At 42.4% G+C, this 21,536-nt stretch overlaps 1 protein-coding gene across 1 annotated transcript in view; it reads left to right on the forward strand.

Moving 5' to 3' along the window:
- The window catches only part of RASGEF1C (RasGEF domain family member 1C), an 83,447-nt gene that overhangs the window by 47,171 nt on the left and 14,740 nt on the right, over positions 1 to 21,536 (forward strand). Inside the window, exons 5-9 of the mRNA XM_020998838.2 lie at positions 3,097 to 3,171; positions 10,103 to 10,198; positions 10,616 to 10,718; positions 10,820 to 10,899; positions 11,038 to 11,133. Of these exons, the coding sequence (XP_020854497.1) occupies positions 3,097 to 3,171; positions 10,103 to 10,198; positions 10,616 to 10,718; positions 10,820 to 10,899; positions 11,038 to 11,133 (450 nt within the window). The remainder of the gene's footprint in view (positions 1 to 3,096; positions 3,172 to 10,102; positions 10,199 to 10,615; positions 10,719 to 10,819; positions 10,900 to 11,037; positions 11,134 to 21,536) is intronic.

A 21,536-nucleotide genomic window follows, 5' to 3' on the forward strand; every position in this document is an offset into this window, starting at 1 on the left:
GTTTTAAACTCCAACATATCTTGAGCCCCTCAGTATTCCTGTAAATGCTGTTATTAGACTCCGCATAGGGGAGAAGAGTGTGTTTCCTCCTGAGGTCCCCTTCCCCGTAGGCAGTAAGCATTCCAGTGCTCAGCCTCTGTGGGGTTTGGAGATCTGTAAATGTGCACACCAAGCCAGACCAGAGGCTTCTGGAAGCCCAGAATCACACCAGCCAGGGCATTTCTCTTCCTAGGGACATCTGCAAAAACACATGCTAGAAAAACCATTCAGTTACTCCATCCAGTATCAGTTTTTTGTCCCCCTCCCCAAGGTTAAGAGTCAAGATATATCAATAATGAGACGAAGAATTATTGTGTATAAAGGAATTTAAACTTCACAACATGCTTTACATGCACTGTGTCATTTGAACTTCAAAACAACCCTGTGAGGTGGGTACTAAAGGTACTATTGTCCCTATTTTATAGATGAGGAAACTGAGGCTGGGGTGGGGGTGGGAGAATAAATTACCCACAGTCACAGTGGTGTCAAAGGCAGGATTTGAATGGTCACTATTTCATGTGTCTGCCCAGTTATCTGTGCAAAGGAATTATCTTCTCTCTCTCTCTCCCTCCATCCTCCCTCCCCTCCTCTCTCTCTCTCTCTCTCTCTCTCTCTCTCTCTCTCTCTCTCCTCTCTCTCCCTCTCCCTCTTTTTTACTCTCTCCCTTCTCTCTCCATCCCTTCTCTCTGTCTTTCTGTCTCTGTCTCTCTCTCTCACACACACACACTCACTCTCATGTACAATTACATATGTGTGCACACCCTAATCCTCCAATGATGAACCAGTGCAGTTTGAGAAAGAGAGCTTGTTTAATGCCATTTTTATTCAGCTTACCGGCATGTTGACAGGTGTCCCTCCCAGAGCAGAGCCCTTCTTGGGGGGACCACAGTGACACTGGTTCACTTTCTCAAGTGTCTGGCCATTACAGGGCACTTGGCGATCATTGTTTTGTTTGACAGCAGAGTAAAGTGTGGAGGTTTATTAGTATCTCGAAGACCCTTCATTATACTGACCAAATTAAACACTGCCTCTGCCACAAAAGGCCTATAAGGCAAATTGTAGGTGTGTATGTGTGATAAGGTATATGTCTGTATAGGCAAGAAAGGGGCAGCATGTGGTACTGAAGAGGAGTCAGACCCAGTCAGGGAGGCCTGTATCTGACTCTATCCCCAATGCTTTCTAGTTGGGTGACGGTGGGGCAAGTCCCTTAACCTCACTCTTCCTTATTGAGTAGGCTTCCTATCACCTCCAGGAGCAAATACAAAATGCTGTGTTTGGCATTCAAAGCCCTTCATAACCTAGTCCCCTTCTACCTTTCCTATCTTCTTGTCCCTTGCTCCTTGACACATACTCTTTGGTCCAGTGACACTGGCCTCCTGCTTGTTCCATCTCTTAGCTCAAGACATTCTCTCAGGCTGTTACTCATACCACGAATGCTCTCTTTCCTCTGCTGCCACCTCCCTGGCTTCCTCTGAGTCTCGATTAAAATCCCACCTTCTATAGGAAGCCTTCTCCAACCCCTCTTAATTCCAGGGCTTTTCCTATTTTAATAATTTCCTATTTATCCAAATGTGGCTTGCTTTGTGCTATTTCTTTGCAGGTTGTCTCTCCCATTAGATTGAAAGCTTCTTGAGGGCAGGCACTATCTTTTGCCTCTGTTTGCATCCCCAGCACTTAGCACAGTGCCTGGTATATAGTAGGAGCTCAATAAATATTTCAGGGCAGCTAGGGGGCACAGTGAATACAGCACCGGCCCTAAAGTCAGGAGGACCTGAGTTCAACTCCGGCCTCAGACCAAACACTTGACACTAGCTGTGTGACCCTGGACAAGTCACTTAACCCCAATTGCCTACAAAAAAAATTATTTAAAAAAAATGAATATTTCAGGGCTGCTAGGGGGCACAGTGGATAGAATGTCAGGCCTGGAGTCAGAAAGACCTGAGTTCAAATATGGCCTCAGACACTTACTAGTTGTGTGGCTATGGGCAAGTTATTTAACCTTGTTTGCCTCAATTTTCTCATCAGTAAAGTGAGCTAGAGAAAGAAATGGCAAAACCACTATAGTATCTTTACCAAGAAAACCCCAGTTGGGATCACAAAGAGTAGGACATGACTTAACAACCACAAAACAAAATGTTTATTTTTTGAATTGAATGAGCATAAGTTTCTTAATCTGTAAGATGGGGATAATAATACCTGGAGTTACCACAAAGGGTACCTACCGCACAAGGTTGTTATGAGGCTCAAATGAGATAATGTACGTGTCACAGCAGCTGAACTGATCTAATTGGGCCATCCCAGCTTGGTCCCTCTAGGCCAGTGGTGTCAGAACTCAAATAGAAAAGCAGCCACATATCTGTACGTAAGGATCCCTGCTGGTCACATACCGACTTAGTTTTAATGTTCCCTATGTTTTACTGTATTTTAAAGTTTATTTTGTTAAATATTTTCCTAATTATATTTTCATCTGGTTTGGTTGCATTCAGGAGCCTCGTGGCAGCATATTTAACATATCTGCTGTAGGCCATCTCAACCTCTGCTGTCCTCCTCCCCTAGTTCATTCAACCTCCACTGTAATGTAAAGTGCTCTATAAATATAAATGATACATATACATTATATATAATATAAGTGCTCTATAAAAATAAATCTGTGGTTGTTGATAATGACGATGATGAAGTAACAGGTTTGCTAAAGTGGTCATTGCCTTGGTCGGCTCAGAAACCTGTCTGTGTCTGTCTGGGCAGCAGGGTGGTGCAAATGTGGGCAGGCAGCTGGACTGGGAGCACAGGCTGCTCCTTCCCAGCCTTACGCCCACCCCCAGCGTACGGTAAATGAGACCCAGGCTAATCCGGGCAGATCATGAGGGTAAATGAGAGGCTTTCCCTAACTCCTGTTTCCACACTGATCAGACTGGACACAGGAAGTTGAGAGGATGGCGGTGCAGGGCGCATGGCCTCCGCACAGGTTTCTGAGTCAGACAGTGGCAGCAGCATCAGTGCCCTTGGCTGTATCGCTCCTGAGTCTTGGGGCTGCTCTTCTTCTCCCTCTCTTTCCAGGAAAGGCTGAGTCACATTGGACCTGAAGAATTTGTCCAGGCTTTTGTGCATAAAGATTCTTTGGACAGCACAAAGGTAAGAGGGCATTCATTCCTTCCTGTTTCTCCTCCCTCCCTCCCAAAAATAACAATGTTAGTGTCTCTATTATGTACAAGGCCTTGTCATAGGAATTGTAGATTTCTCTAGGAAAGGGTTTTTTTTAACTTGGTGTCTATGAACTTATCTTTTTAATATTTTGATAATTATCAGGGTGACTCAGTGGATAGAGTGTTGGGTCTGGAGTCAGGAAGATCTGAGTTCAAATCCAGCCTCAGCACTCACTAGCTGTGTCACTTAACATCTTTTTGCCTCAGTTTCATCATCTGTAAAATGGGGGTAAGAATAGCACCTGCTTCCCAGGGTTGTTGCGAAGATCAAATGAAATAATATTTACAAAGTACTTAGCACAGTGCCTGACACATATATAAATGCTAGCTATCATCATCATTATTATGTCTCACTGTAATTGGTTTCTTTTGTAATTCTATGAACATTGTTTTATGCATTTAATAATATTATTCTCAGAAAGGGACCATAAGTTTCTGCCAAAGGGCTCCACGGTACAAAAAAAAAAGGTTGAGCTCCTGTTCTAGGAAAAGGACCTTGGAACCATCACTTCGACTTGTTCCATGGGAGCAAGGCATCCTAGGGCCATATTGACCTCTATGTCTATGTGTCACAAGGCTCTGTATCCCAGGCATGATGCAATGAAAGAGCCTTGGACTAGCTAGGCATCGAGACACCTGGATTTTAGTCTGCAACTCATTTACTTTATGCCCTTTGTCAGGTAATTCTTTGGGTCTCAGTTTTCACATCTATAAAGTAAAGGGTTGAATTAGATGATTTATGAGGGCCTTTCCAGCTCAAATACTCTGGGAGGCAGCAAGGTGCCACAGTGGATAGAGCATTGGCCTTAAGAGTCAGAAGGCCTGAGTTTGAATCCCATGTTAGACATGCACTAGCCATGGAGCCCTGGACTAGTCAGTGACCCTGTCTCAGCCTTAGTTTCCTCATCTGTAAAATGGGTATCATAAATGTTGTGAGGATCAGATCAGATAAAGTAGCAAAGTCCTTTGTGAACCTCAAAGCACAGTATAAATGCTATGCTAGCTAAAAGTCTGGGTAGATTTCTGACCCAGAGAAAAGCAGGCTGTTTGGGGTAGGACTAGGAAGTGGATATAGCCTAGGAGCAGAAGGAGCCTCATGTCAGTGTCTAAAGACCTGCAGGCACAACCATAGTCAACCCTGACTGTACCTGTCCCCTTCAGCACCTTGTAAAGAAGACATACACACAGAAAGAAACTCAGTCATTGAGCTAGGAAGGTAGCATGGTGTATCTGTATCTTAACCTCACTCCTATCCCTAGGTCTGCCACTAGAGAAGGGGAAGAGAAGGGAGCAAACATTTATTAACCACCTACTGTGCCAGGCACTGGGCTAAGTGCTTTACCAATGTGATCTTATGTGATCCTTACAACAACCTGGTGAGGTAGGGGCTATTATTGTCCCCCTTTCACATTAGGAAACCAAAGCTGATTGAGATGTAACTTGCCCAGGGCCATACAGCTCATGTCTGAGGTAGGATTAAAACCCAGGTCTTCCTGACTCTAGACCCATTTCTCCATACACTGTGACACCGGGATGTGGGATCCTGGTTCAATCCTCTCCCCACTCTGGGCCTCAGTTTCCCACCTGAGAGGGTTGCCTAGATCCTCTAGTGGCCCTTCCAGGCTGATGTTCTGTGATTCTCTTGTTATAATGGAAAGAGTGCTGAAACTGGGCCTCGGTTTCCTCATCTGTAAAATGTTGGGGTTGGACTAGATGACCTTTAGGGCCCCCTAGACCTCTGTCTCATTGATCTTGTAATTCCTGCAACCTAACCCTAACCTTAACACTTGCTCTTGAAAAAGAAAATCAGTTTCACTTTAAATGGAATAGCTTGTGTACACGGTTGCCCTCTAGTGGCTACTTTACAATACATATAAATACAAAAAACGGATAAAGACCTACTAAAAGCATTAGACATTAACATTAACACTATTCATTTGTTCATTCACTCAAGAAATGTTTCCTGAGTTTCTGTTACATCCAGGACCCTGTGTTGGTCACCTGGAGAGACACAAAGATGAATAAAGCATGGCATCTGTGACCTTCTGATCTCTCTTAATCATATGGTTTCTGCCTTTATGGAGTTTACCACCCGGGAACCACAATATTAATAACAATAGTACTAATAGTAATAGCTAGCATTTATGTAGTGCTTTAAGGTTTGAAGAGCACTTTACAAATAATATCTCAGTTTTTCCTCACAACAACCCTGGGAGAGAGGTTGTTCTATTATTATCCTGATTTTACAGTTGAAGAAACTGAGGCAGCAGAGATTAAATAACTTGCTCAGGGTCACACTGCTATCAAGTATCTGAGGTCACATTTGAACTCAAGTCTTGACCTCTATGTCACCTAGTTGGTAGGGGGAAGATATGGATACAAATTGGTTACAGGTTTGCTATGTTGCAGGGTATTATAACCTTCGATGGCTTGTCATTGTATGTCATAAAAAGCCCCAAACTCTTAAGCCTGGGGGCCTTCTATGGTCTAGCCTCAACCTGCTTTTCAAGTCTTATTTCTCACTACTTTCCTTCATTCACTGAACTGCTTCAACCAAATTGGATAATTTGACAGTCTTAAATACATCAGTTGCATTCTATTCCCCTCCTTCTAGGATTCTCCTTCCTCCCACTTTTCTATTCCCTATCTTCCATCCCCAGTCTTCACCTGCTGAAATCTTACCCATTTTCCAAGGACTAACCCAAATGTCCTCTCCTCCATGAAACCTTCCCTGGTCTCATCAGTCAGAAGTTGTCTTCACTTTCCTCTCTCTTCTTATAGTACAGTAGTTCTCAAAGTGTGGTTCATGGACTCCCGAGGGTTCCTGAGACCTATTCAGAGGGTTCTCAAGGTCAAAACTGTCTTCAGAATTATACTGTTATTTGCCTGTTAAAATACTCTTCCTCCTTCCAGCAACATATCTATTTGAGACTGAATTCTCTTCATATACTTCAACTTAATGTATTGCAACAGATTGCAGGAGGAGATAGGAGAATCCAGTTGTTTTCTAGTCCAGAAGTGTCTCTGACTTCATGCTCATTCCTGTTAAACCTAAGCCAGTATTAGAGAGGTCTATAAAAATGGGCATAAACAATGCTACTTATCTCACTAATTTTTTGGTTTGGGGAAATACATTTTTCATAAAAATATGTTATTTATACAACAGAATGGATTTATTGCTATGTAATGAGTTAATAAAATTTTTAAATGACCAGTTAATAAATGAGTTAAATTTCCAATGTGGCAAATATCAATAGATATTACTGAAATCAACAAAAGCTCTTTGAGGTCCTCAGTAATCTTTAAGAGCATAAAGGGATCCTGAGTTTGAAAACTTTGAGAACCACTGACTGGCATAGAGGTGCAGAAGGACCTCTCTGATGTGGTTATCACAATGGGACTTATCTTAATTACCTATTTGTGTTCTTTTCTTATCTCCCCTCTATGATAGTAAATTCTTTAAGGGTAAGCCTTGTATCTTTATCATCACCATATCCTTATCCAGTAGCACAAAGCCTTGGACAGAGTTAGGCACTCAGTAAATGTTTGTTCAGTGAATAAGTCATCAAATGAGGCAGAGACTTGAACAAAGTGACATTTTTTAAAAATTAATTTATTTTTAGTTTTCAACATTCACTTCCATAAGCTTTTGAGTTTTAAATTTTCTCCCCCTCCCTTCCTCCCTCCCTCCCTAAAACGATGTGCAATCTGGTATAGGCTCTACATATACATTCCTATTAAACATATTTTCGCATTAGTCGTGTTGTAAAGAAGAATTAGAACCAATAGGAGGACACATGAAAGAGGAAACAAAACAGAAGAAAAAAAATAGCAAATAGTATGCATCAATCTGCATTCAAACTCTATAGATCTTTCTCTGGATGTGGATAGCATTTTCCATCATGAGGCTTTTGGAGATGTCTTAGATACTTGCATTGCTGAGAAAGGCTAAGTCTACCAAAGTTAGTCATCACACAACGTGGTTGTAACTATGTACAATGTTTTCCTGGTTCTGCTCAATTCACTCAGCATCAGTCCATACAAGTCTTTCCAGGTTTTTCATTTCTTATTACACAATAGTATTCCATTACATTCATATACCACAACTTGCTCAAGCCATTCCCCAATTGATAGGCATCTCCTCGATTTCCAATTCTTTGCCACCACAGAAAGAGCTGCTATAAATATTTTTGTACATGCAGGTCCTTATCCCATTTTTATGATCTCTTTGGGATACAGCCTTAGAAGTGCTATTGCTGGGTCAAAGGGTATGTGCATTTTTATAACCCTTTGGGCATAGTTCCAAATTGCTCTCCAAAATGGTTGGATCAGGGGGGCAGCTAGATGGCGCAGTGGATAGAGTACCAGCCCTGGATTCAGGAGGACCTGAGTTCAAATCCGGCCTCAGACACATAACACATACTAGCTGTGTGACCCTGGGCAAGTCACTTAACCCCATTGCCTAGCCAAAAGAAAAAAAAAACCAAAATGGTTGGATCAAATCACAATGCCACCAATTCATTAGTGTTCCAATTTTCCCACATCTTCTCCAATATTTATCATTTTCCTGTTTTGTCATGTTGGCCAATCTGATAGGTGTGATGTGGTACCTCAGAGTTGTTTTGATTTGCATTTCTCTAATCAATAGTGATTTAGAGTATTTTCATATGACTATACATAGCTTTAATTTCTTCATCTGAAAACTGCCTGTTCATATCCTTTGACCATTTATCAATCAGGGAATGACTTGTCTTCTTATAAATATGACTTACTTCTCTATATATTTTAGAAATGAGGCCCTTATCAGAGACACTGGTTATTAAAATTCTTTCCTAATTTTCTGCTTCCCTCCTAATCTTGGTCAAAGTGGCATTTTAGACAAAAAGTAACCTGACAGGAGCGTGCTGACGTTACTAAAAGAGGAAAGACTGGACCCACGGGGAGAACAGCTACTTTTCAGTAACTCAAGATCAGAGACAAGACTAGCAGGGCAGTAGGAATGGCCAAAAAGGAATCAGTCCTATAGATGCAGCAAAGAAAAAACCAGTAGAATTTGGTTGAGTGATTATGGGAGAGGTGGCAGGTGAGATGAGACTGCGGTCAGAGAATGAACAGAGTCAAAATTCAAGCCCTCACAGGTCTGAGGGTGAGGGAGGTGGTCTCACGTGTGGACACCTAATCAATCAACAAGTATTAAGTTCCTACCAGGGCACTGAATCTAAGTGATGGGGATGCAAATACTAAAAATGAAAGAAAGAAACAAGGCAACCTTCAAGGAGCTTATATTCTAATGGGGGAGACAACAGGTACATATGAGTATATACCAAACAGATATAAGTATATGTGTGTGTGTGTGTGTGTGTGTAAATACTAAATAAATGTAAAATGAGTAAATACAAAATCATTAAATATAAAGTAGTTTGGGGGACACTAGCATTTGGAGGGATCAAGAAAAATTTCACATAGAAGATAGTTTTTGAGCTGTGTCTTAAAGTAAGAGGGCACATCTATGAAGCAGAGGTAAAGAAGGAGTGAATTATGGACATGTGGGATGGCTAGTGAAAAGGCATAGAAATGGAAAATGGATTGTTGTATGTGAGGAAGAGAGAAAAAGCCCATTTAGTTGGATTCCAGAGTACAGGAGGGGGAGTAGTATCCATTGAGGCTGGAAAGATAATTGGAAGCTAGGTTGAGTAGGGTTTTCAAAGCTAAACAAAGAGGTTTATATTTTTGTCCTACAGGCGATAGGGAGCCATCAGAGTTGATTGAGCAGGGGAGCCACATGGTCAGATCTGTATTTGTGGAAAATTAAATTTGGCATCAGTGTATAGGATGGACTGGAATGCTGAGAGACCTGAGAGAGGGAGGCCAATTAGGAGGGGTTTTGGTCATCTAAGGGAGAGGGACTAAACTGGGTGGTAGTTACATGGGTGAAGACAAAGGGTTGCAAGAGATGTTGTGAAGGTAAAACTGAGTCAGTGTGACTGGGAGAAGGTGAGGTCCCTACGGAGCAACGATATGTCAGTGTCTAAGAGAAGCCAAGTTTCTGTTAAGTCAAAGACATGGAAGAATAAGATCAGAGTTAGAAGGCATGTTAGGAGCGATTGAGTCCAAGACGTTCCTAAACAAGTATCCCAACAAGTGGTCATCTAGATTGCCCTCTACCAAGGTAGCCCATTCTATTTTGAGATAGGTTATAAAATTAGGAAGGTGTTTTGTTGTTGTTTCCCTGACATTCAGACTAATTTGCCCCTCTGCATCTTCCATCTTCTTATTTGGTCCTCTAGAGCTAAGCAGAACAATTCTAATTTAAAGACCCAAATAGATTTAGGGTAAAGGTGAAAGTCCCAATGGTGGGATAAAGTCCCATACTTACATTGAAAGGAAGGAATTTGGGGAGAGGAGGAGAGAAAATGGAGTTGAAGTGAGAAGAAGATGGAGGAAGAGTTTGGGTTGAGATTGAGCTGAGAGTCATGCAATCAAGCCTTCATGTTGGCTTAGGTTTAATAGGAATGAGCACAGAGTCAGAGATACTTCTGTTGGGCTGCAATTAAACTCAAACTTCCTGAGGTCAAGGGCTGTTTTGTTTTTTTGTCTTTGTATCTCCAGGGCCTAGCACAATGGAAAATAGGTGCTTAATAAATGCTTATTGAATGAATGAATGCATATTGTAGGTCCATCAGCTTCTTCTCTATTCCTGCATCACTTCCTCCCGCACCCCTGTTTCATCTACTCTAAATGCTTCCCTGAAGTGGTCCCCTGATCACATCTTCAACCTGTAGCCATCATCATCACTCCTCCTGCCTCTGTGTTTTGAGCAATGCCAGCATCTCTAAATAATACATGCATCTTCTTTCCAGTCTTGTTTCAGTGACCAGAACAAAACAAATAACCTTGAAGCCTATGTGAAATGGTTCAACCGTCTGTGTTACCTTGTGGCAACTGAAATCTGCATGGTAAGCAAAACGGCCCCACCACTGGAGGAAACCCACCCCCACCCCCAACCTTGTTCTATTCAGCCCCTCAGGGTCCAGAAATAAGCAAGCCCAGGAATGAGTCTTTGCTTCAATAAGCAAAGAGTCCCCAGAAGCCTAATTTGACCACAGCAGAAGGCATCCAGATTCTGCCAGCCTTGCCTGACGGTGTTCAGTGAACCATTATCTCTGTTAAGATCCATGGTAGTCCCAAATTCATTGAAAAGACTTTAGAGCTCCATCTCCTTACTTAACTAATAAGAAACTAGGTCCAGAGAGGCTGAATAACTTGCCCAAGGCCACACAGGTAGTACGCAGAAGATGCCACTTTCCAATTGGCTTTAGAGATCTAGTCTTACATCCCTGACAGCAGGTGCTCCTGTCTTTGCTTTTCTTTAGCCAGCCAAAAAGAAGCAGAGAGCTCAAGTGATTGAGTTCTTCATCGATGTGGCTCGGGAGTGCTTCAACATTGGGAATTTCAATTCACTGATGGCAATCATCTGTGAGTAGCTGCCTCTAAATGTGGCATTTACCTGGCGGTGAGGAAGAGGAGGCAGGCAACTGAGTGACCCCCTTTTCCTCTCCCTCATGTCTCTCTTCCAGCGGGCATGAACATGAGCCCTGTCTCCAGGCTAAAGAAGACATGGTCCAAAGTGAAGACAGCCAAGTTTTTCATCCTTGAGGTAAAGAGAAAGGAGGCCCTGCATCCTGACTGTGGTCTCTGAATATGCTTTAAGCACTGCCTTTTTGAGCTATAAGCAAACCCAACCACCCAGGCATGTTACTGGAGTAAATGGGGTCTTTTCCGGTTTTGTTTCCAGCACCAGATGGACCCCACGGGCAATTTCTATAACTACCGGACAGCACTGAGAGGGGCAGCCCATAGATCTCTCACTGCCCACAGCAACAGAGAGAAGGTAAGTGTGAGGGAGGACTGAATTGCTCCAAGCCACCCTGTCCATGAGACCTAAAGCAAATAAACATCCACAGCAAGTGCTGGGGGCTGTATTTCCATGGAGTAGTCAAGCTGAGTGGGGACAGCCCTGGGTTTGGAATCAGGAGACCTGTGTTTGATTCTGAGCTCTGACACTTACTAGCTGGGTGACTGAGGAAATCCATAGAATCATAGAACTTACATTGGAAAGGAACCTTTGAGACCATCTAGTCCAATCTCCTCACCTTACAGATGAGGAAACTGAGGGCCAGAGAAGAGAAAATGACTTGCCTACAGTCAGATAGTAGTACATGAAGTAGCCTTGAGTCTAACCTAGATCTTCTGAGGTCAAATCCAGCACTCTTTCCACTGGAGCATTCTCTTTGCTTTTCTCAACCTCAGTTTCCCAATCTGAAAAATCAGGAAACTCAGACCTGCAGGACCTACCTCACAGGATTGGTCTGAAGAAACTGCTTTGCACACCTTAACAGCAACATGATACAGTGGATTAAGAGTCCTGGATTTGAGTCAGGAAGATGCAGGTTTGAAACCTGTCTCAGACATTTACTAGCAGTGTGACTCTGAAAAAGTCACTTAACCTCGGAGCCTCACTTTCCTCATCTGTAAAATGGGGGGGGAGTAGGACTCCACCTCTAAGGTCCAGCTTTAAATCTATCATCCTTCTATATGAGCTCTGACCAACCCAGGTAGAGCCACCAGGTTGGACAATTCTAGCTTAGCCCCTCCAGAGGAGCTGTGGATCTGAGTACCAAGGCTAAACCGTTGGCTGACACTACCTGCAGATGATTTATTCAGTTTGTCCTTTCAGCTTCCCCCAGTGGTCTCACCAAGGCAGGAAGGAGTGGAGAGGAATTGGGGCCTAGTATGATTTCCCTCCAGTTTTAAATGGTCCCACTGATCTATATGTAGCAAAGCCCTTCCTTTTGAGTAACACCGTGCTTCTAGAGATATTTGTCACTTTCCCATTTGATACCTATCATGGTATAAGAAAGTCTGCAGCAAACTGCATGGTCTCATTTCTCCCCCTTGAAAACATAATAGGACAAAGCCCCTGTGAAAATTCTGAATCTCCACTTCAGGCGACCTCATGCCCAGTGAGTTAGGCTCAGCAGATTTGTTTACAGTCTCGTTTAGAACCAGCTGGTGTCTTTAACTGTCAGAAGGGATCTGGAGCCAGAATTTCAATTTTTCCTCTTGAGTGATTCACGAATGGCCCATCTCTACACAATGGACTTCATTTGTCTACCCTATGACCTACTTTATTCTGCAAACATGTGTCCCCTCCTCCCTCCAGACACCTGGAGCAGCCATGGCTGATCATAAGAGTATGAGAGCAGAGGATGCTAGGAGATTCTGAAAGGCCTTCTTCTCAGTCCCTCTGCTATCCTCAGAATCCCCTGTAGCCATGTCAGTGAAGGATTGCTTGGAAGGACCAGGGCACGTTAGCCTGGAGAAGAGAAGACTTAGGGGAAGGGGAGATGTCCTAGCTTTATTCAAATATTTGAAGGGCTCTCCAGGGAAAGAAGGGTGAGACTTGTCCTGTTTGACCATAGAGGGCCACGTGAGGAACAGTGGGAGAAAGTAAAATAAAAAGGAAAAATTTGGCTCCCATGTTGAGAAAAACTTCCTGACAATTAGAGCTGCCACAAAATATCATGGGATATCCCAGGAGATAATGAGTTCCCCTTCAAAGCGCTATAGATTTAGGGATGAAAGGGTCCTTATCTAGCCTTCTCATTTTACAGATGGGGGAATTGAGGCCCAATAGCTTGCCCCAGGTTAAAGAAGAAGGTTAAAGATGGCCTGGCTCCCATTGTCCTGACTTTGACCCCCAGGTGTTTTACAGTATGCCATGACGTTACTCCTAAGTCATCCTGGCCAGGGAGAACAAAGTCATATTTTTTAACCCGCTTTCTCAGTTGGACAGAGACTCATACATGGTATGGAGGCAGCTGTATAGCACAGTGGATAGAGTGCTGGGGTCAGGAAAACCTGAGTTCAAATCCCAGCCTCTGACATTTGTGTGGCTTAGTTTCCTTAATTATTAAATAGGGATCACAATAGCACCTACCCTTTAGGGTTGTTGTGAGGTTCAAATGAGGTAATAATTGTAAAGTGCTCAGCATAGTGCCTGGCACATAATGAATGTTATTGTTCCCTTCCCCTGATCTCAGCTGTTATTCAGCAGTATCTGACTCTTTGTGACCCCAGTTGGGGTTTTCTTGGCAAAGATAGTGGAGAGGTTTGCCATTTCCTTCTCCAGTTCATTTAACAGATAAGGAAATTGAGGAAAACAGGGTGAAGTGACTTCCCAGGGTCACACAGCTAGTAAGTGCTTAAGGCTCAATTTGAACTTGGGAAGAGGAGTCTTCCTGACTTCAGACCCAGTGGTCTATTTGCTGTAACACCTAGCTGCCCTCTAATTTCAGTACAACTGGACAAAAAAATCCATCCCCGTCTAACAAATGATCCTCTGGAGCAGGTATTCCTAGCTCAGGTACCTATATTCCTATGCATAGTCCCTTCCTTTTTCCTTCTAATTTGTTTTTAACTCATAATAGCTAGCATTTATAGGTCTGCAAAGAACTTTATGTACATACACACACACACACACACACACACACACACGTGTAACTCTGTGAGGTAGGTACTATTATCCTGCCTGATATTTATAGATGAGGAAACTGAGTCTGAGAGAGAATTAGTGAATTACCCAGATACCTAGTATCTGAGGTAGGATTTGAATCCAGGTCTTTTTGACTCCAAATCCAGGGATCCACTATCCCATGGTAGTACTCAGGCACACAGGGATGAGGATCGAGTAAAAACTCTCTGTATCCTGGTGAAGAGGAAGTGTAGTATTCAGTTAAGAATGAACTGAATCAGTCATGAATCAGTCAATCAGTAAGCACTTATTAAGGATCTCCTATGTGTTAAGTGCTGTGTTAGTCCTAGGTATAATCATAGCAATAATAACAATGAATAATGATAAGTAGCATTTATGTAACACTTTAAGGTTTGCTTTACAGATATTATCTCATTTTATCCTCATAAGAACCCTGGGAGATAGATGCTATTATTATTCCCACTTTATAGATGAGGAAACTGAAGCAAAAAAAAGTTGTTAATTGCCTATAGTCACACAGCTAATAAATGTCCGAAGTCAGCTTTGAACTCAAGTCTTTTTGACTACAAGCCTAGCACTTTACCCACTGCATCACCTACCTACCAAACTATGAAACACAGACAAAACTTAAATAGCTTCTGCCCGCAAGGATCTTACATTCTATTAGAGGAAAAAACACACACATAAGAGTATCTACAAGAAATATACAAAAGAAACACAAGATAATTGGGGGGGAGAGGAGGTCTAGAAAAGTTTACTATATAAGGTCAAAAGTAACGCGAGATATGCAAATGTAGAGAATCCACCCCAAATGTTCACATGGGGTATTTGTGCCAGATCTGTGGTAGAGCGTGCCAAGCTTCTTTTGGGCTGATCGGCCACAGTCGGACACACTGTAATGTCATTCCGGAATAGTGATGTCATTTTGGTCTTCTTCGAGAACAAAGGACAGCAACCAATTCCATGCATCCAGGCATGGAATGTCCAGCCCCTACAAAGATGTGGAGATAAAAAATGTAGTATCCTGTGTAAGGAACAGCAAGAAAACCAATTTGGTGGACCATAGCGTGTGAGATGTATAATAATATATAGTAATACCAGAAAAAAACAGGTCAGAGCCAGATTAGAAAGGGCTCTAAGTACTAAACAGAGGAATTTGTATTTGACTCCAGAATAAATGAGGAATCAATGGAATTTATTGAATAGAAGAATGATGTGGTCATGTTGGTTTTGAGTCATTTCAGTTGTGTCTGACTTTCCATAACCCCATTTGGAGTTTTCTTGGTAAAGATACTGGAGTGGTTTGGCATTTCTTTCTCTAGCTCATTTTACAGATGAGGAAACTAAGGCAGACAGAGTTAAGTGACTTGCCCAGGGTCACTCATAAGTGTCTGAGGCTGGATTTTCATTCATGAAAATGAGTTTTCCTGATTCTAAGCCTGGCACTGTGCTACCCAACTGTGCTGACGTGGTTATTCCCATGCCTTCAAAAGATCACTTTGGGAACAGCATGGGGAGAACACAAAGGGGCGATAGAGCCTGCTAACAAAAGACGAGGTTACTGAGCCTCAGAGATATCTCACTCTCAGGGTGTTGGTTGAACAACCAGACTCAAAGAGTAATCATTAGGAGGCTGTTATAGTGGAAATAGTCCTGGATTTGGAGTCAAAGGCCTGGGATTCAGATCTGCTCTGCCACTTACTGTCTGTGTGATTGCGATCAAGTCATTTAACTTCATGGGCTCCAGTTGAGGGGATTGGACTAGATGACTTATCTAATAGGTCAATGCCAGCTTAGAAGGAGGCCTCTAAAGGAGTAGATCAGGTTTCAGTCCTGTGATTTTGAGCTTTTTTTTTTTTTCAAATCAATGACTTGGATAAAGACATAGAATAATAGCTTATATTTTTCTATAATACCATGAGGTTTACAAAACACTTTCCTCATAACAAACCTGTGAGGTTGGTAGGTCAGAAAGCAGCTGGGTAGTACAGTAGATACAGTACTGGGCCTAAAATCAGGAAGAGGCAAGTTCAAATCTGACCTCAGGCATTTACTAGCTGTGTGGTCCTAGGCAAGTCATTTCGCCTCTGCCTGCCTGTTTCCACAACTGTAAAATGGGGATAATAATAGCACCTATCTCACAGGGCTGTTGTGAGGATCAAAAAAAAAGATAATATTTGTAAAGCATTTAGCAAAGTGTCTGGCATATTATGGGCTTATTTCCTTCTTTCCCCTGGTGTAATTATTGTTACCCACACTTTATAGATGAGGAAACTGAAAGTCAGAGAGGTTAAGTGACTACTTACCTGCCATAGCAAGTAGAAGAACTAGAATTTGAACCCAGGCCCAAATCTAGCACTCCTTCCACCATACCACACTGCTTGTTCATTTTCAGATGACCCAGAGCTGGAAGAATAGCTGTTGTTCAATGTCAGGATCCAGAAAGATCTCGATAGGCTAGAACAATGGGCCTGGAGAAGGCAGCCAAGATGGTAAGAGAATCGGTGACCATGTCTTAGGAGGGTCAGTTGAAAGATCTGTTGATGTTCAGCCTAGAGAAGAGGAGACATGGCAGGGACATGGTCATCAATAATTGTGTTTGAATATTTGAGAAGTTATCACACGGAAGAGCAATTAAACGGACTCTTCTTGGCTTCGGAGAGCAGAATGAGGAGCAGGGCATTCACATTGAAGAGAAGATTTCAGCTTGAGGTAAGGGCATAGTGTTGTTGCAGAGGGATGAGTTGAACTGGAGGGCTTCTGGGGTCTCTTATGATTCTATGATTCTGCCTAAGGCAGGAGCTGCTGTCTGAGTCATTAAAAGAATAATAGAGGCCTGGTAATATAGAAGATGCTCATGCTAGAGGGACAGAATGGCTAGCTAAACTGATTGTGGTGACATTTCTTTTTTGCCCCAGTGTATGTAAATGTAGGTGAAGATGGGAATAGTCATTGTTAGAGAGGTTATAGGAAGATAAGCTTGCTGGTACATTGTTGGTGGAGCTGTGAATCAATCTAACCATTCTAAATGCAATTTAGAATTATGCATATAAAATAAAATGTCCATGCCCTTTGATCCAGAGATTCTACAATCCCAAGGAGGTCATTGATAAGAACAAAGGCCCCATATACCTCGAAATATTTATAGCAGAATTTTTTGTGGTAAAATAGTACAGGAATATAATGAAATATTCCTGTGCTGTTGTTGTTCCCTTGTTTTCAGGTGTGTATGACTCTTTGTGACCTCATTTGGGTATACTGGATAGATACTGGAGTAGTGTCCTTCTCCAGCTCATTTTATAGATGAGGAAACTGAGATAAACAGAGTTAAGTGACTTGTCCAGGGTCACACAGCTAGTAGGTATCCGGATTTGAACTTAGAATTTGAGTCTTCCTGACTCCAGGCCCAGCACTCTATTCACTGCACCACTTAGATGCCCTTTACCGTGCTGTAAGAAACCACAAACATGATGACTGTAGAGAAGTTTGGAAAGACTTCCATGAACTGATTCAAAGTAAAGTGAGCAGAGGCAGGAACATAATATACAAGATCACTACAGCAATATAAACAATGTACTACAACAAAGAACAACCATCAGAAAACAATTAAAACTACATGTTGTAGAATTATAAAGATCGTGCTTGACCCCAAAGAAATTCGGTTTGGGTTCATTTGCTTGTTTGTTTAGGAGGAGGGAGGAATTGCCCGTCACTTGTCCTTCATTTTGGAGATCACCAGAATTTTGAATTTGAATTTCAAGAAAGTGCTGATTCTAACCAGCTCAGCTCCACTGAACAAGTGTCTACATCTCAGAATATTAATTTTTATGGCTATTGAGAACCCTGCATTTGTTATGCAGTTTTAAATTACTCAGCCTGTTGAGTTTGGGATTTGAATGCTTTTTTTTTTTAAGAGCTTCGCACAAAAGATTGAGATAAAGCCCGGGGTAGCTTTTCAGAGCAGAACCTGTGAGATGAATAACTTAAGGCTCTAATTGATTGGTTAATTTGACATGCAGATGGGCCGTGCTTCTGAAGGAGCACATGAGCAGACTAGCAAGGGCCCTTGGCGTGCATGGAATTTTAAACAGGGCTTAGAAGGAGGCAGGCAGGGGAAGAATGAATCTTGGGTAGAGGCTGCTACAGATACCACATTATTGTCCAAGTTCAAGAGAGGGACCCAGCCACTATTTCCTAATGTGGGAGCTTGATTTGAACCATGTAAGTGTCAAATGACCCTCTTACCATGGAAAAGGACTGAGTAGTTGTGGATTCTTCTAAACTGACTACTCATTAAGCCTGCCTGCAGTCAGACTGTAGATCATTAGAGGCACAAGGGCCCCAAGAGACCATCTAGTCCAAATTCTTTGCTTTTATACTTGGGGAAACTGAGGACTGGAGAGGGATCACGGTATCATAAATATAGGGCTGAGAGGGAGCTTAAAGGTCATCTAGCCTAACCCTCTCATTTTACACATGAGAAAACTGAGGCCCAGAGTGGTTAAGTGACATCACACAGGATGGCAGAGCTGGGGCTCAAGACCAGGTTTTCTGACTCTTACTGTTGCTGTTGTTATTCAGTCATTTCAGCCGTGTTCAACTCTTCGTGACTGCATTTGGGATTTTCTTGGCAAAGGTTTGCCATTTCCTTCTCCAGCTCATTTTACAGATGAGAAAACTGAAGCAAGCGAGGTCACACAACTAGTAAGTGTCTGAGGCCAGATTTGAACCCAGAAAGGTGGATCTTCCTGACTCCGGGCCTGGCACTCTGTCCACTCCACCACCTAGCTGCTTCCCGCTTCTGACTCTAAATTCAACTGTCTCCCCCCTTATACCATTTCAGCACAATTTCCAATTTATGATTTGCTGTCAAATCCTTCTTATCTGGCCCTAACATCATTCACTGATGCACTATCTTCTCTGATGGAGCCAGGCCACCACACTTCCTGGCCGCCTCCAAAGGAAGCTGCCTATATTCCACCCTGGGTCCCTGGACTCTGATAGGTGAGCCTGGAACCGAAGTACTGCATCTCTTCCTGACCATCTCTTCTTTTCAGCCCTAGCTCCCCATAGGTGGTGTCTCTCCCTATCAGAGTTCAAACTCCTTGAGGCCAGAAATTGTCTTGATTTTATACTTATTGTACTTATTTCCCCTTAGCAGTGGTTGGCACATATTAGGCATGCAATACTTTTCAGGGGGCAGAGCCAAGATGGTGGAGTAAAAGCGGTGACTTGCGCTCTCCCTCAAACTCCTCCAAATACCTGTAAAAAATCTAAACAAATTCTACAGCAGCAGAACCCACAAAAAGACAGAGTGAAACAAATTTCCAGCCCAAGACAGCCTGGATGGTTGATGGGAAAGGTCTGTTGTGATGGGCTGAGAGAGGAGCACAGTTCAGTGTGGGCTACACAGGCAAAGAACCGGGACTCAGCAAACCTGTAGCAGGCCTCAGGGGACTGAATCACTGTGGCAGTTTCCAGACTTCTCAACCCACAAATGCCAAAGACGACTTAGAAGGTCAATAGGAAAGGTCTGTCAGACCGTGGTGAGAGAGGAGCTCAGTCAGGCCCCAGTCCTGGCACAGCCCTGGGGCAGCGGCTGCTACCAGAGCTCTCAGCCCACAGATGGTGGGGAGATCAAGTGGCTGATTAGAAGGGGAATATTGTAGCCAAATTCCAGAGTACCCAGGTCAAGGAGAAAATATTGCAGGCAGCCAGAAAGAAACAATTCAAGTATTGTGGAAACACAACCAGAATAACACAAGATTTAGCAGCTTCAAGAGACCAGAGGGCTCGGAATATAATATTCTGGAGGTCAAAGGAGATAGGATTACAGCCAAGAATCAAAGGAATGAGGATTAGGATCAAGAATCACCTACCCAGCAAGACTGAGTGTAATCAATGAGGGAAAAAAATTGATATTCAATGACTCAAAGGAATTTAAGGCATTCTTGAGAAGCCAGAGCTAAATAGAAAAACTGACTTTCAAATACAAGACTCAAGAAAAGCATGAAAAGGTAAACAGGAAAGAGAAATCATAAGGGACTTATAAAAGTTGAACTGTTTACATTCCTACATGGAAAGATGGTATTTGTAACTCATGAGATCTTTGTCAGTATTAGGGTAGTAGGAGGGGAAAAAAAATTTTATATATATATATATATATACATATATATATATATATATAATATATATATATATATATATATATATATATATATATGTATAGACAGAGGGCACAGGGTGAGTTGAATATGAAGGGATGATAGGATGATATCTAAAAAAGACAAATAAGGGGTAAGAGAGGAATGTACTGTACTGGGAGAAGGAGAAAGGGAGAGGTAGAATGGAATAAATTATCTCACATAAAACAGACAAGAAAAAGCTTTTACAGTTAAGTGGAAGTAGGGGGAGGTGAGAGAGAATGAATGAATCTTACTTTCATTGGATTTGGCTTAAGGAAGGAATAACATATACACTCAATCGGGTATGGAAATCTGTCTTACCCCATGGGAAAATAGGGGGGAAGGGGATAAGAGGAGAGGGATAATAGAAGGGAGGGCAGGTTGGGGGAGGGGTAACCGGAAGCAAACACTTTTGAGGAAGGACAGGGTCAAAGGAGAGAATAGAAAAAATGGGAGGCAGGATAGGATGAAGGGAAATATATTTAGTTTTTCACAACATGACTATTATGGAAGTATTTTGCATGACTACACATGTATAACCTATATTGAGTTGCTTGGCTTCTCAATGAGGGTGGGTGGGGAAGGAGGAAGGGAGAGAATTTGGAACCTAAAGTTTTAAAAACAAATGTTAAAAATTGTTTTCACATGCAGCTGGGAAATAAGATACAGGCAATGGGGTATAGAAATCTATCCTGCCCTGTAGAAAAATAGAAGGGGAAGGGGATAAGGGGGTGATAGAAGGGAGAGCAAATTGGGGGAAGGGGTCTTTAGAATTCACACTGTCTTGGGGTGGGATAAGGGTAGAGAGGGAGAAAATTTGTAACTCAAAATTTTGTGGAAGTGAATATTGAAAACTAAAAATAAATACTTTTCATTCATTGTTTTAGAGATGAACACATTGGGGGTGTCAATAATCCAGTATGGTTCAGTGAAAAGAGTGCAGGGTTAGGTGCCAGATCGTCTGGGTTTGAATCTCAGCTTTCCTCATGACTGCCTGTGTGACCTTGGTCACGCCCTTTCCCCATTCTGGGCCTCAGTCCCCGTCTGTAAAATTAAAAAATTAATCTCTCTCAGCCTTGATTTCCTCATCTGTAAAATAGGAATAATAATAGTATCTGTGTCACAGTGTTAATATACATCAAGCATTTACAAATCCTAAAATAGTATAGAAATACTTTGTTATCATCCTCAATTTGTACATGAGAAAACTGAGGCCCAGGGAAATTAGATGACTTGTCCAAGGTTCCACAGGTGGTAAGTGTCAGAGGGAATATTTGAACCTATACTGTCTGACTCTGGGGCAGCTAGGCAGCACAGTGCTTAGAGTGCCAAGTTTGAAGTCAAAAAGACTCACCTTTCTGAGTTCAAATCCGGCCTCAGACACTTATTAGTATGTGTTACCTTGGTCAGGTCACTTAACCCTGTTTTCCTCAATTTCCTCATCTGTAAAATGAACTGGAGCAGGAAATGGCAAACTACTCCAGTATCTTTGCCAAGAAAACCCCAAATGAGGTCATGAAGAGTGGGACGTGACTGAAATGATTAAACAACAAC

This window comes from Phascolarctos cinereus, unplaced genomic scaffold (genome assembly GCF_003287225.1).
Source record: "Phascolarctos cinereus isolate Bilbo 61053 unplaced genomic scaffold, phaCin_HiC Scaffold_2;HRSCAF=192, whole genome shotgun sequence".
Classification (NCBI taxonomy): domain Eukaryota; kingdom Metazoa; phylum Chordata; class Mammalia; order Diprotodontia; family Phascolarctidae; genus Phascolarctos; species Phascolarctos cinereus.